Source organism: Crinia signifera, chromosome 7 (assembly GCF_055691185.1).
Source record: "Crinia signifera chromosome 7, ASM5569118v1, whole genome shotgun sequence".
NCBI classification, from domain to species: Eukaryota; Metazoa; Chordata; class Amphibia; order Anura; family Myobatrachidae; genus Crinia; species Crinia signifera.
This window is the reverse complement of record NC_139223.1, coordinates 151223715-151238500: the sequence shown is the minus strand read 5'-3', so window position 1 is coordinate 151238500 and position 14786 is coordinate 151223715. Positions and strand designations below refer to the sequence as shown.

Here is a 14786-nt window from a genome sequence, read left to right as displayed (position 1 = left end):
CGAATGGCCGGGCAAATACGACAGGAAAATACACTTTATTTTACTGTCATATTTGCAGCCTTAAGTGTTAAAAAAATAAGAATAAAATGTATTTATTTTTTTAAACGGCGTAGGGTCCCCCCCACAGCTGTAACCAGCACCAGGCTGAAAGAGTCGGGCTGGTAATAAAAAATCAGGAAACCGACAAATAGGGGTTCCCCGATTTTGTAAAACCAGCCCCAGGCTCCAGGTCCGGGGCTGGTTCCCCAAAAAAGGGGGACAAAATGAATAGGGGTCCCCCGTATTTTAAGAACCAGGCCAAACCAGCCAGCAGGGTCATGCCACAGCCGTGGGACACTTATTATATAAGGTCCCGCGGCCAAAACATTCATCCCTACTGACCAGTCAGCCTGGCCAGGGGCCCTGGGGGAGTGGGGAACCCCCAATAATGGGGTCCCCCCCTCCAGGACTTACCTGACCAGGCTGAAGCCTGGTGCTGTCCCCGGTGACCCTGGATGGTGGTCACCGGGCTGATTCAGTGTAAAAAAAAAAAAAAAACTATTGTCTAATACTGTGGAACTATGAGTCCCAGCAAGCCTTCCCCTTGGAGAACCACAAGTCCCAGCATGCGGGGCATTAAAGGGCCCATTGGCACTTGTAGTTCCACAGTAGTAAAAATAGTCAAATAAAAACACACTGACACAAGAAAAATAAAACTTTAATACATTCAAAGCCCACACATACTGATACTTACCTATCTTGAGCCCGTCGATAGGTCCCTGGGTCCGAGGCTCCATGGTCCAGGGTCCGGTGCCTTGGTTCCTGGATCCGGGGCTGCAGAGTTCGGAGTACGGGGCTGGTCCGGGGCTCCAGGGCTGAAGAGTCCGGGGTCCAGGATCCGAAGAAATCCATATGGGGACCTGTGGAAGGAAATCCTACTCACCAGGTTCTCTGGTGAAGATCCCGTCTTCTTTTCTCCACCGTAGTCCAAGTCGCGCATCACCCCGCTCGGACTGAGGAGAGACGCAGAGAACATTAATCTTCCGCGCCTCTCCTCCGAATGATTCTATTGGCCGCCTAGCGGCCAATCAGGACCCCAGAAAGTTGGCTCCTGATTGGCCGCTAGGCGACCAATAGAATCATTCGGAGGAGAGGTGCTTAACATGAAACTTCAGCGTCTCTCATCAGTCCGAACGGGTACCGGCGGGGTGATGCGCGACTTGGACTATGGCGGAGAGAAGAAGACGGGATCTTCGCCAGAGAACCCGGTGAGTAGGATTTCCTTCCACAGGTCCCCATATGGATTTGTTCAGCCCTGGAGCCCCGGACCCCGGGACCAGCCCTGGAACCAAGGCCCTGGACCCTGGACTCTGCAGCCCCGGATCCAGGAACCAAGGCACCAGACCCTGGACCATGGAGCCCCGGACCCAGGGACCTACCGATGGGCTCAAGATATGTAAGTATCAGAATGTATGGGCTTTGGATGTATTAAAGTTTTATTTTTCTTGTGTCTGTGTTTATTTGACTAGTTTTACTACTGTGGAACTACAAGTGCCAGCGGGCCCTTTAATGCCCTGCATGCTGGGACTTGTGGTTCTCCAAGTCCCAGCTTGCGGGGGAGACTTGCTGGGACTCATAGTTCCACAGTATTAAACAATAGTTTATTCTTTTTTTTTACACAAAGATCAGCCCGGTGACCACAGCCCAGGGTCACTGGGGACAGCACCAGGCTTCAGCCTGATCAGGTAAGTCCTGGAGGGGGGGGACCCCATTATTGGGGGGGGTCTCCACTCCCCCAGGACCCCTGGCCAGGCTGACTGGTCAGTAGGGATGAATGTTTTGGCCGCGGGACCCTATATAATAAGTGTCCCCCGGCTGTGGCATTACCCTGCTGGCTGGTTTGGCCTGGGGCTGGTTCTTAAAATATGGGGAACCCCTATTCATTTTGTCCCCCGTATTTTGGGAACCAGCCCCGGACCTGGAGCTGGTTTAAAAAAAATCGGGGAACCCCTATTTGTCGGGTTTCCTGATTTTTTATTACCAGCCCCGGCTCTTTCAGCCTGCGGCTGGTTACGGCCAGCCCCCCACCCCACGTCGTTTTTTTTTATTTTTCAATATTTTTTTTAAACTCTGCAGCCTGCACGGATCTGACTGATCCGTGCAGACTGGCTATACGAATTTGTATTAGCGGCCGTATATACAGCTGCTAATACGAATCATTATGCCATCGGAGGGTTACAAAGCAGTCGTATTTGACTGCTTTGTAAATTCCCCTCCGGAACCTCGACTTGACTGATCCGTGCAGACTGGCTATACGAATTCGTATAAGCGGCCGTATATACTGTACGGCCGCTAATACGAATGGTTACGCCATCGGAGGGTTACAAAGCAGTCGTATTTGACTGCTTTGTAAATTCCCCTCCGGAACACGACTTTGCATACGGCTGAAACAGTCGTATTGATTCGTATTAAGAATGCCAATACGATTTTTTGTATTCGTATTCTTAGTAAATTTCCCCCTAAGAGTCTGATTCAGTATTGCTCGCAAAGCAGAAGTCGTTAGCTGCTTAAACATGCCATAATAAATAATTCCACAGACATAAAAGAACCAGTACTGCACTTTTTAAGCTCACATTCTCCACATTCTCCAACCTCGTGTTAAGGCTCCTGTCTCATCCTCCTGGCAGCTACTCTCTGGTCTATTGCGATGTTTGAGGGCTCAGATCCACAAACACACACAACGAACTTGGTAGAAGAAGCTGGTACACTGGGCATGTGCAGCAGCTCTGCTCTGTCCCTTACACTGCATGATGTAATGCCAGCTCTATTAATCATATTATATACCAATGCTATTGTCATGCTTTAAGGCACTTGCCAAGAGGAGGGGTTTTTTGTGCAACCAGAACCCCCCCCCCCCTGCATTTGCCTATGTAGGAGTGTACATAGGGGTGATGGAGGAGGTCCGTCTGCAGCCTCCACCCTCCTCTCAAGTTTACAGCACTGTAGAGTCTGAGCACTGGGGGCTCAGACTCTAATATGCAACCACAGATATCCGGGAAAATGGCGCCTCATCCAGTTTCCTGATGATTTCTCTACTGTGCTTGCAGGTTAGGATGTATGTTCTAACTACAAACGATGGTGGACTCCTTAATAGGTGCATATTAGAGTAATTGGTGTGTGGTGTGGAGCACCCAGGACTAAGGTGCCCATTATAAACACGCCTAAGTGTGTACAATATGCAGGATCATTATCCAATAAACTGCTTCAAACACTCACTAAAGGGTGAGATCAGGACATCGGATTTTATTTCCTGCTTAAAAATAGGTCAGCGTGTACAGGGTGCACACTGATTGCATAATTGCTCTGGGGATCGGAGCATTTATCTGATCCGCAGAGTGATCTGCAAAGTGTGTGCCCAGCTTTATAATGTTGTGATTAGCTGCAAGCTGCTTAGTGCCCTGTGAACATTGCAATTCTGTTCATTCCAAGCTGGCTCTGGCCGCTCCCATTTCTATTTTGCTTACACAGGAGATAAGGAGGAAAAATACAGAATGCTCCTTTACAGCAGTAAACCCAGACTATTAATCTATACCATAATGAGCACATTTCCACATCCTCTATCTCCTCCCATTCATGCCGTCTTGTGCTGCACCTATTTATTGAAATTCATTAGACAGTGTTATATAGTAAGGCTGGCCATACACTTGTGCGACTTCTCCCCTCAGAGAAGACACGCAATCCCCCCTTGAGCCGCCCCCATGCGATATACCATATGTGGTTAATTTGCATATGATATATCGCATGCAATCCCAGCCAATCATGCCTAGCTGCCATCTATCCTTCAGCCGATGCGACTCGCAGGCTCCGGTGCGATGCACATAAGACCGCACATCGCACCTAATGTCAATCACATGCGATTTGGATGCTTTTCCTGCAATCGCATTAAAAATGACCAAATCACATGTGAATCGCCCTAATGTATGGGCAACTTAAGCCTACAGTATGGTTCACTTATGCCTCGTATAAAATCTATTTTCTCTTGTTCAATAATAAGCTCTAGAGCAATGGTTTCAAACCTTTTTTGTATCTCCCGTACCCCTAGATTAGGCTTTTCATTTAGGAGTACCCCCTCCTCACAGGTTGATACAGTATATCCACAGTACTTATGAGTGGAGTGGAAGTGACCGATATGCGTGTCCTTATATTAAGGAGTATTGGAGTAGTGTGCTGTCAGGAATCGGATCCCTCTGTGTCTGAGCGCTGGCTGTGTACTGTCTCTGGGTTCTAGCTAATGCCTGTAGGATTAATGCTGCTCCTTCCTCCACCAGTGGCAGCGCATCGCAGATGAACGCTGATGTCTGAGGGCAGCGAGGGTAGAACCCATTGGATTGCTGGTCAGGCAAATGCGCGAGGAGACGCTGATGATGCTGCAGACAGAACTGGAAGTGACGCAATGTCGTTTATCTCCATGGCAATGGGGAACTTCTTCCGCCATCAGGAGACTTCTTATTCTGCCATTACTAATATTATTTTCAAATACCCCCAGACGGTCTGCAGCGTAGCCCCAGTTATACGAGTACCCCAGGTTGGGAACCACTGCTCTAGAGAACTGAGCCCCTATTTGTTTGTTTTTGTTTGACCAGTGTAAATTGCTGCAATATATGTTGATGCATTGTTAGTCAAATCTAATAATAATAATCTAATAATAATAATAATAATAATAATAAAAATGATAATAATCTAATAATAATAATCTAATAATAATAATAATAATAATACCAAATTATGTAGCTTTCACATCACATAAAACATTTTGAAACGTTTTGAAAAACTGTAATTTTAAATGGTATTTTAAATGGGTCTAGTGTTCATATTGCAGCAGATTACCATTTAAAAAAACAGTTTAAGTACCATTCACATCACCAGTCAAGCCGTTTAACCTCTGAACACATTTCTACCCACAGCTTATTTCCTGGTTCAGGGAAGGGACACAAGACAAGGGACAGCCTATCACAGTGCTCTAACCTTTATTTTTTACTAAATACCATTTCAGTGCCATTCAGACGGCACAAAAAACGGCTCTAAATTGGCTTTAAAACGGGTAGGACTCTACTTTTTAAACGTGTTGAAATACCAGTTAACTTTAAATGGTATTTCAACTATGACACTTTGACATTGCAGCCTTAAACGTTTTAAAAGGCAAAAAAACGGCAATATACCATTTTAAAAGTGTGATGTGAAAGCTACATCAGGGTTGTAGTTAAGAAGAAAAATCCCTTGCACAGTGCTAATGCAATTTGCATCAAATTTTCTGCTAATGCACCTGTTTTGGGTTGCCAAACTCATATGTCAGGCCTGAAACTGCTGAGATCTCTGAGGGTGCATCTTAGAATGGGAGGCGCTGGGTGGTTCTGGCAGGGGTGGTGCAAGATAGGGGCTTGTTGAGTCTCGGCGCAGTTCCCCCTCCTCCTACACCAGAGTCTACCACTCATGCCCATATCTCTGAAAAAATTATGACAGTGCTACTATTCCAGTGATTTCTGCATCAGAGAGGTAAGTACTGGATAGACAATGGGCCCAGGGTGCGCAGTGCGGGACGTGAAACTCACAATATATACATTCCTAGGGTATTTCATGTCCGTGGTGGACTAGGTGCAGGGATCCATGCAAAAAAGTAAGTCACAAGAATGCCTTTTTATTCTCCTATGTGCAAGAGAAAATGCTTACAGAGTACTTTACATATATACTAACATATGCGACTAGCATTGCAATGCGGTGATGGAGGCCCCCTGCGATACCTGTGATGTGGTGTGCGGCTGGTCTCCGTCACATCCCTAGGAAGGGACATGTTGCTAGGTGAAGGAGGCGTTTGATGGAGGACAGGACTCAGAGTAGGGTTCGCGTCTGCAGCGGACGGCGATAAGAAGCCCATAGGCTTCTATAGGGTATACTGTCCGGTGAAGACGAAGCGTGGCGAGCGCAGCGAGTCCCGCGGATACCTGTGAAGGCCGCGAGGGGACACGGATACCTGTGAAGGTATCCGTGTCCGCTCGCCACGCTTCGAGCTCGGTGGCTCACTGCGCTCGCCACACTTTCTATTCTCAACTCCAAGCCGACGTGGATAGTTGGGGTATGAAAAGGTCGGAGGACGCGTACCGCTGCCCCTCGCGGGCTCGCTACGCTCGCCACGCTTCAGGTTGGCGTCAATAGCGGGGTGGCGTTAACAATGGGGGGGGCATTTCTAACTTTATTGGGGGTTTGCTATAAAATTGGGGGTTTTGGGGCTTTTTACATTGAAATCAATGTAAAATCGGGTCTCAGGGACCATTTTACATTGATTCCAATGTAAAACGCGGGTCGATCGCATCGCATGTGATTTGGTTGGCCATGCGATGCGATCGCCAAGATTTTTCCGACCCGATGGATACAATTAAAATCAGAGGCGTCGTGCTAGGAAACAAGTACCCAATGTTTCATAAGAATTTCCAAACATAGTTTGCTGTGCGCAAATGTTGCTAATCTATAGATGGTAAGCTTGTCGGATAGCTCTCTTATTTTTTGGTCTGTTACCTAGTCAACTGTAAACGGAATTTGCCAGCTCTGTATAAATAATGTTAATAAATAATAAATGTATCTATCACTCCTTAAGAGTGGTAGGGCATACACACGTAGAGATTTGTGCTAGGCAATTTTGCTAAACTATTTAGGGTAGGCAATTTCCCTGTGACCAGATCTCCCATGGGGAGCACATACACATGCAGTGATTTGTGCTAAGCGATTTTGCTTAAGCAAAAAAAAGCCGGGTAGTGGTTCAGAATGAGAGATTGCGATCAGTATTTCTGAAATAGTAATAATCTCACAGTATCTCTACCAGCAGGAATGTTTATTCAAAAAGCACTATACCTGGACGGTTGACATGTCGTATTCGTTATTGCTGTCTAGATGGCATTGACCATCATTCGGAATCACAATACCGGCCAATTTGCTGTCCATGCCGTAATGAGAGTCAGCATCCGTCACAAGCACCAGCAAATGCATTGATCCATTCCTCCATCCAATTCGATCCTGTAATGTCAGGAATGGTTTTGTATTAGTAGTTAGTATATTTTATTAAAGTTTAAATTTCTACAATATATTTGAAGTGTGCCCGCCCGCCTTTGCCCCACCACCTGGCTCCCGGATCCCAGCTGCACCCACCCAGGTTTGTAAATATGCGGCCAGGGCGTTTTTTTTAATAGGGAAGCCAATCCTGGGAACCCGGGAATCCCAGGATTGAGCATTTTTCAATCCCGGCATTGAAAAAAATGCCCAGAGATTGGCATCCCTAGTTTCTGTTGAATAGATTGCATGCATTCATATGTATGGACAACCCACAAATGGCTAAATTGGCAACAGTCTATAGAAAAAGAACAGTAAGCAGAGCACTTACTTTGCAGACTGCTGCCTGCATAATCGCATCGAATCCTCCTTCCGGTGTGTCAATATTTGCTGATATTTTCTGTTTCTTCACTATCTCATTAAAGTTTGTTGTATTGTGAGTTAAGGATAATACATGCTTATATCCAAAGGCTGGTAAGCAGTATATGGACAGTGTGCTGAAAATAAAGATATTCATTTTATACATAAGACAAAATGCAGAATTCTATTTTGCTAAATAATACACTGATGACAGGAGCATTTACAATAGAGAGACAGTGTGATCATGTGTTAGGTTTTCTCACACCCTCCAACATCCCAAGGGCAGAAACAGATACAAATTTGGAAAGGGGAGTGGCCATGGGCAAAGGGGGCGTTATCAAGCCACCATTCCTATATGAGCAGTTGGAGACCCCCCCAAAAAAAACATTAAAAAAAGCCCTTTTTGGCTGGTCCAGGCCATAAAAAACAGTATTGTACAAGCCGAAAAGGTACAGGTGGAGGGAATGCTTTTCTTATTAAGTGGGATGTGTATCAAACATTGGAGAGAGATAAAGCACATTGAGATAAAGTCCCAGCCAATCATCTCTTAACTGCCCTTTTACAGGCTGTGTAATGACAGATTTAAGCTGATTGGTTCGTGCTTTATTGCTTTCAAATGTTTGATACATCTCCCCCTGTTTTCGAAAAATGTCAGGAGTTGATTGGGAAGTACTTTATCTCTCTTCAAGGTTTGATACATTTTGCCTTTATTTAAAGTTTAACAATAAATTGTGGACATGAAAACAAATAAACATTACTTTCATATACTAAAACATAAAACAGAATTTACTGTAGCTACTATGGAAAAAACAAATTAGTCTACTAATGCTGCAGCAAAATACATTTAGGGGGGTATTTATCAAAGTTCAGAGAGAGATAAAATTGAGAGGGATGAAGTACCAGCCAATCAAATTCTACCTTACATTTACCAGTTAGGGGCTGCTTGGTTAGTACTTTATATCTCACAATGGCCCTTATTCTAGTTGAATCGGACAGATGCATATTTCGGACAGAACCGAGTGCTCTTAGCCCCGCCTACCATACGAATCACGCACACCGTCTGCATGCGGTAAGACGCTGACCGAACGGACCGCGAGTGGATGTTTCATGTGAACCCCTCCTCCATCTGTGGGAACCTTCCCCATCCTCCGATGGTCGCCGACCATCGAATGCTGGACCGAGTGGTCAACAGCACCGAGTGCTCCAGACCACTCCAACATGTTTCCGTATGAAAGCAAGAATATGGGCGGGCAGCTGACATCCGGCTACGTCAGCTGTCCGGCCCTCTCATGTGCGTCACAGCCGGATTACCATATGTAACGCCCATGAAACGCGGGGCGTACGCATATGGTAATGAGCCCAAACAGCCCTTCACGCCCCTCTCCACCCCCTGCTCGGATGGTTCCGTACGATAATTTTCTGCATGGAACTCACGCCGTGGTCGTACGTGTGAGGCGTTTGCACATGCGCATATACGCCTCTGCACATGCGCAAACACCAACCATCGGCCGTCCGTCCGCACTCGGAGCCATCCGACTCAATCAGAATAAGGGCCAATGTTATCACTCTCCAACCTTTAATAAATACATTCCTTAGTCAGTTCATCTAAAAATCCGCAACAATTGCCAGCGTCGCTCACATTTGTTATATAAATTCAAATAAAAATATGTTGAGTGAAAAAATATTATATTTCCTATATAAGGGAAACATTACAGGTCATTATGATGAATAAAAGTGTTTGCTGGGCAATTTTCACACCTTTGATATTCCTTTAAAGCAGGCATGTCCAACCTGCGGCCCTCCAGCTGTTGTGAAACTACACATCCCAGCATGCCTGTATTGCTATTAGGGAATGCTAAAACTATTGCAAGGCATGCTGGGATGTGTAGTTCCACAACAGCTGGAGGGCCGCAGGTTGGACATGCCTGCTTTAAAGCAAAATAAATGGCTCCAAAATTACAAATTGATATACTATGATTAAAATAACATTTCAAATTGTATTTAATTATACGTATATTTGATAAAATATATTAAATATGTATTTTGATTCTAGTTTCTCTTTATAGGAAAAAAAAGTGATGTCATTTTGGCATCAGCGAACGTTTCCAGTGTTCTTCAGCTGTCACACTTCAACAAGTCACAGCTGAGTAACACATTATACACTGGTCTTATTACAGTTATTCCGCGTCAGCAGTTAGGGACAATATTGTGACTAAAGATGAGTAAGTTGCTTACTGGCAAGGGTTTTCAATTTCCTCTGGAACGGTTTTAATATACGGAGAAACTGGCTTTTCTACAAAAGTCCCGAACCCAAGGCGGAAGTTGCTTGTCAGTTTGGCCATTTCTTTTGAAAGAGTGGATCCAAGCTCCTGGATGGTCTTCAGATCATCATTCATAGAGCCAGACAAGTCCATGAGGTAATATAAATCTACAGGATAATCTTCACTTTGACGGACGTCAACCTGAAACGTAACTTCATCTCCTGGAGAAAGCAAAGGCTGGGATTTTAGAATAATATTACTGCTTCCACTCTGCGGCATATCATTTCAAATGATAATTTATTCAGTAATATTTACAGGAAATTATTAGATGGTACACTTTGACAGTTATTTTTTTACGAAATCGAAAAGTGAAAAATGTTAATGTACTTTTTGCAGATATCAATATTTTGCCAATAATGAATAATAAACAACCAATTGTTCATCCATGATCGAATATTAAATAGTATTACTGTGCTAAGCTTGTAAAATGCCCACAACAATGAACAATGAATACAGAGGAGATCCTGTCAATGGTCCAAGGCTGAAATGGCTAAATATTTTATGTATAAAAAAAAATCAGTACAATATATGTTTCATATAGAATTAAGTCAATGCTAATTATATTAGTATATGTGTCCTCCTAAGAAACCTTAGGTAGCAGCTTAAGAGGAAATGTGAGGTTGGAATGGGCAGCCATGTTTACTTTGGATCATCTGCATGTCTTAGATCGGGTGTGGCTCATCAACAGACTCCAGGTCCACAGTCAATAGGTTGTCTACTATTGGTCTACAGGCAGAAGGTTGACACATGAAAAAGGTTGACATGGTAAAAAGGTTGACATAAGGAAAAGGTCAACATGGGTTTTCCTTTTTGGTGTTTACAGATGGACCGCCCTCTGCCAGCCCACCAGCGCAACATACCCATAGCGCTGGTTGTAGGCTAGTGGGGGGGGGGGAGCGGCTCACTTGCTGGCGCGTCCCACTCTGAAAGGCGGTGGGGACCGGATGCTTCCATGCCCGTCTCCGCTTCAGGGAGACAGACAAGGAGCGGAGGGAGAGCGGGCAGCCGGCTGCAAGGCTTCCGACAGAATCCGGTGCGTGAGCATATCGCATAGGCCCCATTCTGACAGACTCTGGCGGCTGGCAGGGGATGGCGTATGGCGATTCTATCACCAGGAAGCACTCTAATGACAGTGGCTCCATCTGTATGTTGGCATAGGTCGACATGGACACCATATAGTGTACTGCTTCCCCTTGCATGGCTTGCTGGCCTCCCTGTGCGTGGCACACTATTTATTGCCCCCTATGCATACTGTGATGGCAAACTATGAACAAGTCTTTTTTTTTTTTTTTTTTTTTAAATCAGCAAAAACGCACGTCCACCTTTTTCCACATCATCCTTTTAACTATGCCAACCTTTTTCATGTGCCGATCTTGTGCCTGCCAACTTAGGCACTGTGGACATAATGACCGCTTACCCTTAGATCAGTGCTTCTCGAATCCGTGTTTGATTTCCAGGTCTCCTCCCAGAAATACTATATAAATAGAACCATTGACCTTTTAAAATGTGTCAATCAGTAGTAAATACACCTGTGCTCCGGCAAGGCTATATGGAAAACATACAGGTCATTGTACACTTGGATGTAAACTTGGGAGAAGAGAGGTGATGCTGGTGCCTAGTGATGGGGGTGAGGCCTGGGCTATTAGTGTCATTAGGTCCTGGTAAAATGTGTCTATGGGCCAGATGCACTAAGCTTTAAAAGTGATAAAAATGGAGAGTGATAAACCACCAGCCAATCAGCTCCTGTCTGACATTTTTCAAACACAGTCAATGACATGTCAGGTAGGAGCTGATTGGCTGGCGGTTTATCACTCTCCATTTTATCACTTTTAAGGCTTAGTGCATCTGGACCTATAAGAGAGGAGGGGCCAAATGTATGTGATATCTTTCGGGGGCAGGGCATTGTGCTGTGAGAGGGATTTAATCAGATCCTTACTCTGTGGCGCATTTACAAGCAGATTCCCAGGTCCTAAGCCTGGAAGCATAGCAAATCATAGCTCTCGTCGGGAGAGTAGTCCTTCCCTGCAGGGCCGGTGCTAGGTTTCTTGGCACCCTAGGCAAAACCTATGACTCCCTCCCCCAATAAAACCTTTGACCCTCCCCCCCAATATATAAGTATACACTGCAAAATAAATTTAAAAAATAAATTAAAAAATAAACACAATACCGTGTCTCTGGTGCAGGTACAGCTGCCAGCCAGGAAGCACACGGAGGTTGTCAGTAGTATGAGACGAGGAGCTGCAGGCCCGCAGCTTGCTACTTGAAGCATACTGTGGGAGGTGAGGGGCGGTTGCTCCTCCCAGCGTCCTGTAGGTGCCATGCGGCCCGGGCAGCAGAAGCAGAGTCGGTGTGCACTGGTAACCGGCACCGGTGGCGGCAGGGCGGGAGGGGAGGGGAGGGGGAGGGGAGGGGAGGGGAGGGGGAGGGGAGGGGGAGGGGGGAGGGGGAGAGAGCGGTGCGGTTTTGCACAACCGCACAATGAGCACAAAAAAATGCAGAGCGTCCACGCCTCACCGTGGGTCCTGCTGCTGACACTTTCTCTCGACGGCTCCGGTGCCATTTGCAGAGTTACTGCTTCTGCTGCTGCTGGCGGGGAAGAGCTTCACCCTTGATGCTTCGGCCAGCTCCATGACGCCGATAGCTGCGTTCACGCAATCGCTGGTGAGAACCGGGCGGCTACTGCCTTCATCTCATTTCCCCCACCCCTAAAATCTGATTAAAAAGCCTAAAAAAAAAAATAATAGAGCTGGAAAAAAGTGGCGGCCATTCATGAGACCTGCTGACAAAAAGAATATAGTATATTTGAATGTTGGGCTGAGGGGGCGCCCTCCAGTGGCTGGCGCCCTAGGCAGCTGCCTAAAGCTGCCAAGTGGCAGCGCCGGCCCTGCTTCCCTGACATATTCATGCATACAGCATTGGTATATGCATGTGTGAGTGGTGGGACGTGATGGTGTCTGTTGATAGTAACTGAGGGCAATCAACTGATATCAGCAGTGGCAGGCAGGAGGTGGCCATTCTGGTGATCTTTAATAACCTCATGAAAAAAGGCTGTAGGAGTGTTCAAAAGGTTTTAAAACAGCTGGTTCCCATTTCTTTCTTGAGGCTGACAATTTAACCCCTGCATGTGTATCGGGGCTTCCCAGGCCTTAAATTCCCCCTAAAGACGGTGATTGACACATGTGGTAAGTAACAGCACTTAACTGTACATTAAGTGCAATACAGTCATTTATCTAACTTCACTCAGCACCCAGACACTGCAGGTAGTAGTTGGCTTCCAGGTGGGAGCACTGCACACTTCTGTCTGGTCTCTGTCCTTGCAAGGAAGGACAAGGGACATCATCAAGTACACTGACATTTATCATGAGACCACCCCGGACTTACAAGATTGTGCTGGGAATTGTTCACAAACAACTACAGCTTCTTCTTACACTACAAGGCAATGACCGTTTACCTGGTCTCAGCTTAAGGACAAGCTTCTGTGGGGAAATCTGTGTTACATCTTTGCTGTTTTTCTGGACTCCTTCTGTCAATGGATTATTCTTTTGTGTTTCCACTTTGGATTTTGGAAATTCAATATGGTTCAGCGGGCAGCCTTTCTGTAGGAGAATCTCCTGAGTGTCGCAGCGGGCTGCAATATCTAACACATCTGTAAAATTCTATACAAGTAAAATAAAACAGTTATTGGTTATAAAATCAGTGACAGGAAATGTTTTACAGAATCATAACGGGGAGATGTACTTAGCCTTAGTCGGCGATTCAGGCACCCCCCCTCCCCCTGTCGCCGCCGCCTCTTCTCCCGGGTCCCCGGCGCATGCGCAGTACAAACCTCTGTACTGCGCATGCGGCCAGCTTCTATGGGCTGCTTCGGCAACAGCCCATAGAAGGAATCTTGGTCCCGGCACCTGTACAATACAAATGACAGGCACCGGGACCAGCGCGAGCGCAGTACCGATATAGGTTCTGCACATGCGCAATCGCTGTTGTTGCATTGCAGTTTGCAGAAAGGTGTCCCAGAGGGAGGGAACACCTCCCAATGGGACTGCCTTTGTGACTGGCAGGTCAGGCTTCCAATAGGAAGTCACTGTCAGTCACAGTGAAGCCAGGGCAGTCCCACAGACTGCGGGGGAGATTCTCTAAGCTAAAAATACGGTAAAAACCCTGTTATCGGGTTTTTACCGCATTTTGGGATGCTGTAAGCATCCCCCGGCAGGGGGGGCATCGCCAGAAAAAACTGGCGATGCCCCATAGAAGCCAATGGGCTTCTACCGCAAACCTCCGCCGCCCGGCACCGACCCACCGCCACCCCGCACGGACCCCCGCCACCCCGCATCGCCACCCCCCCTCTCACCTGTGTCCGGGCAGCACAGACCTGTGCTGCCCGGACCTGTGACCTCTTCCTCCCTGCACTGATCCTCTTCCGGGTGCAGGGAGGAGGAGAGCCCGGCGCAGCAGCGCCGGGTAAGGGAGGGAGGGGAGAGCCGCCGGGTCCCCCTGGTACCCGCTGACCCTATCGCAAAGGACAGCTCTTAACGCTAAGAGCTGTCCTTTGCCATAATTATCGCATATGTTATTGCATATGCGATAATTATGCAGGCAATAGGCGGCGATGTGCGGCGGAGCTGGGAAGCGAATGTAAGAGCATCCCCCCCTGCATCTGGTTTCACTACAGTGGCAGATTTTTTACTTTGAGAGGCTTCAGCCCTGCAGCCCATAAGTAAAAACCGCCACTGACTTTACCACTATCTAAAGATGGGTGCAAACTGAATCAAGCATTCTTTCTGACATCAGAACAAATGCCCTTGAGCCCATATTCTGTGTATACATTAAAACAAGTTTTATGAAGGCCTGGGGCAGATGTTTTAACCCTTAAAAAGAGATAAACCCAAGGATAATAAAGAGTGATAAATGCCTAGCCAATCAGCTCCTAACTGTCATGTTATAGGCAGTATTTTAAAAATGTCAGTTAGTAGCTGACCTTTATCACTCTTTATCACCCTTGCGATCATCTCTTTTTAAGGCTTAATACAT

General features: G+C 46.3%; 1 protein-coding gene across 3 annotated transcripts in view; it reads right to left on the bottom strand.

Moving 5' to 3' along the window:
- Window positions 1-14786, bottom strand: part of ITGB6 (integrin subunit beta 6) — a 100822-nt gene that overhangs the window by 68489 nt on the left and 17547 nt on the right. For all 3 annotated transcript variants that reach the window (XM_083153963.1, XM_083153962.1, XM_083153964.1), the window contains exons 4-7: window positions 13210-13414; window positions 9673-9919; window positions 7409-7574; window positions 6883-7044 (exon numbers count right to left, since the gene is read on the bottom strand). In XM_083153963.1, coding sequence (XP_083010089.1) covers window positions 6883-7044; window positions 7409-7574; window positions 9673-9919; window positions 13210-13414 — 780 coding nt within the window. The remainder of the gene's footprint in view (window positions 1-6882; window positions 7045-7408; window positions 7575-9672; window positions 9920-13209; window positions 13415-14786) is intronic.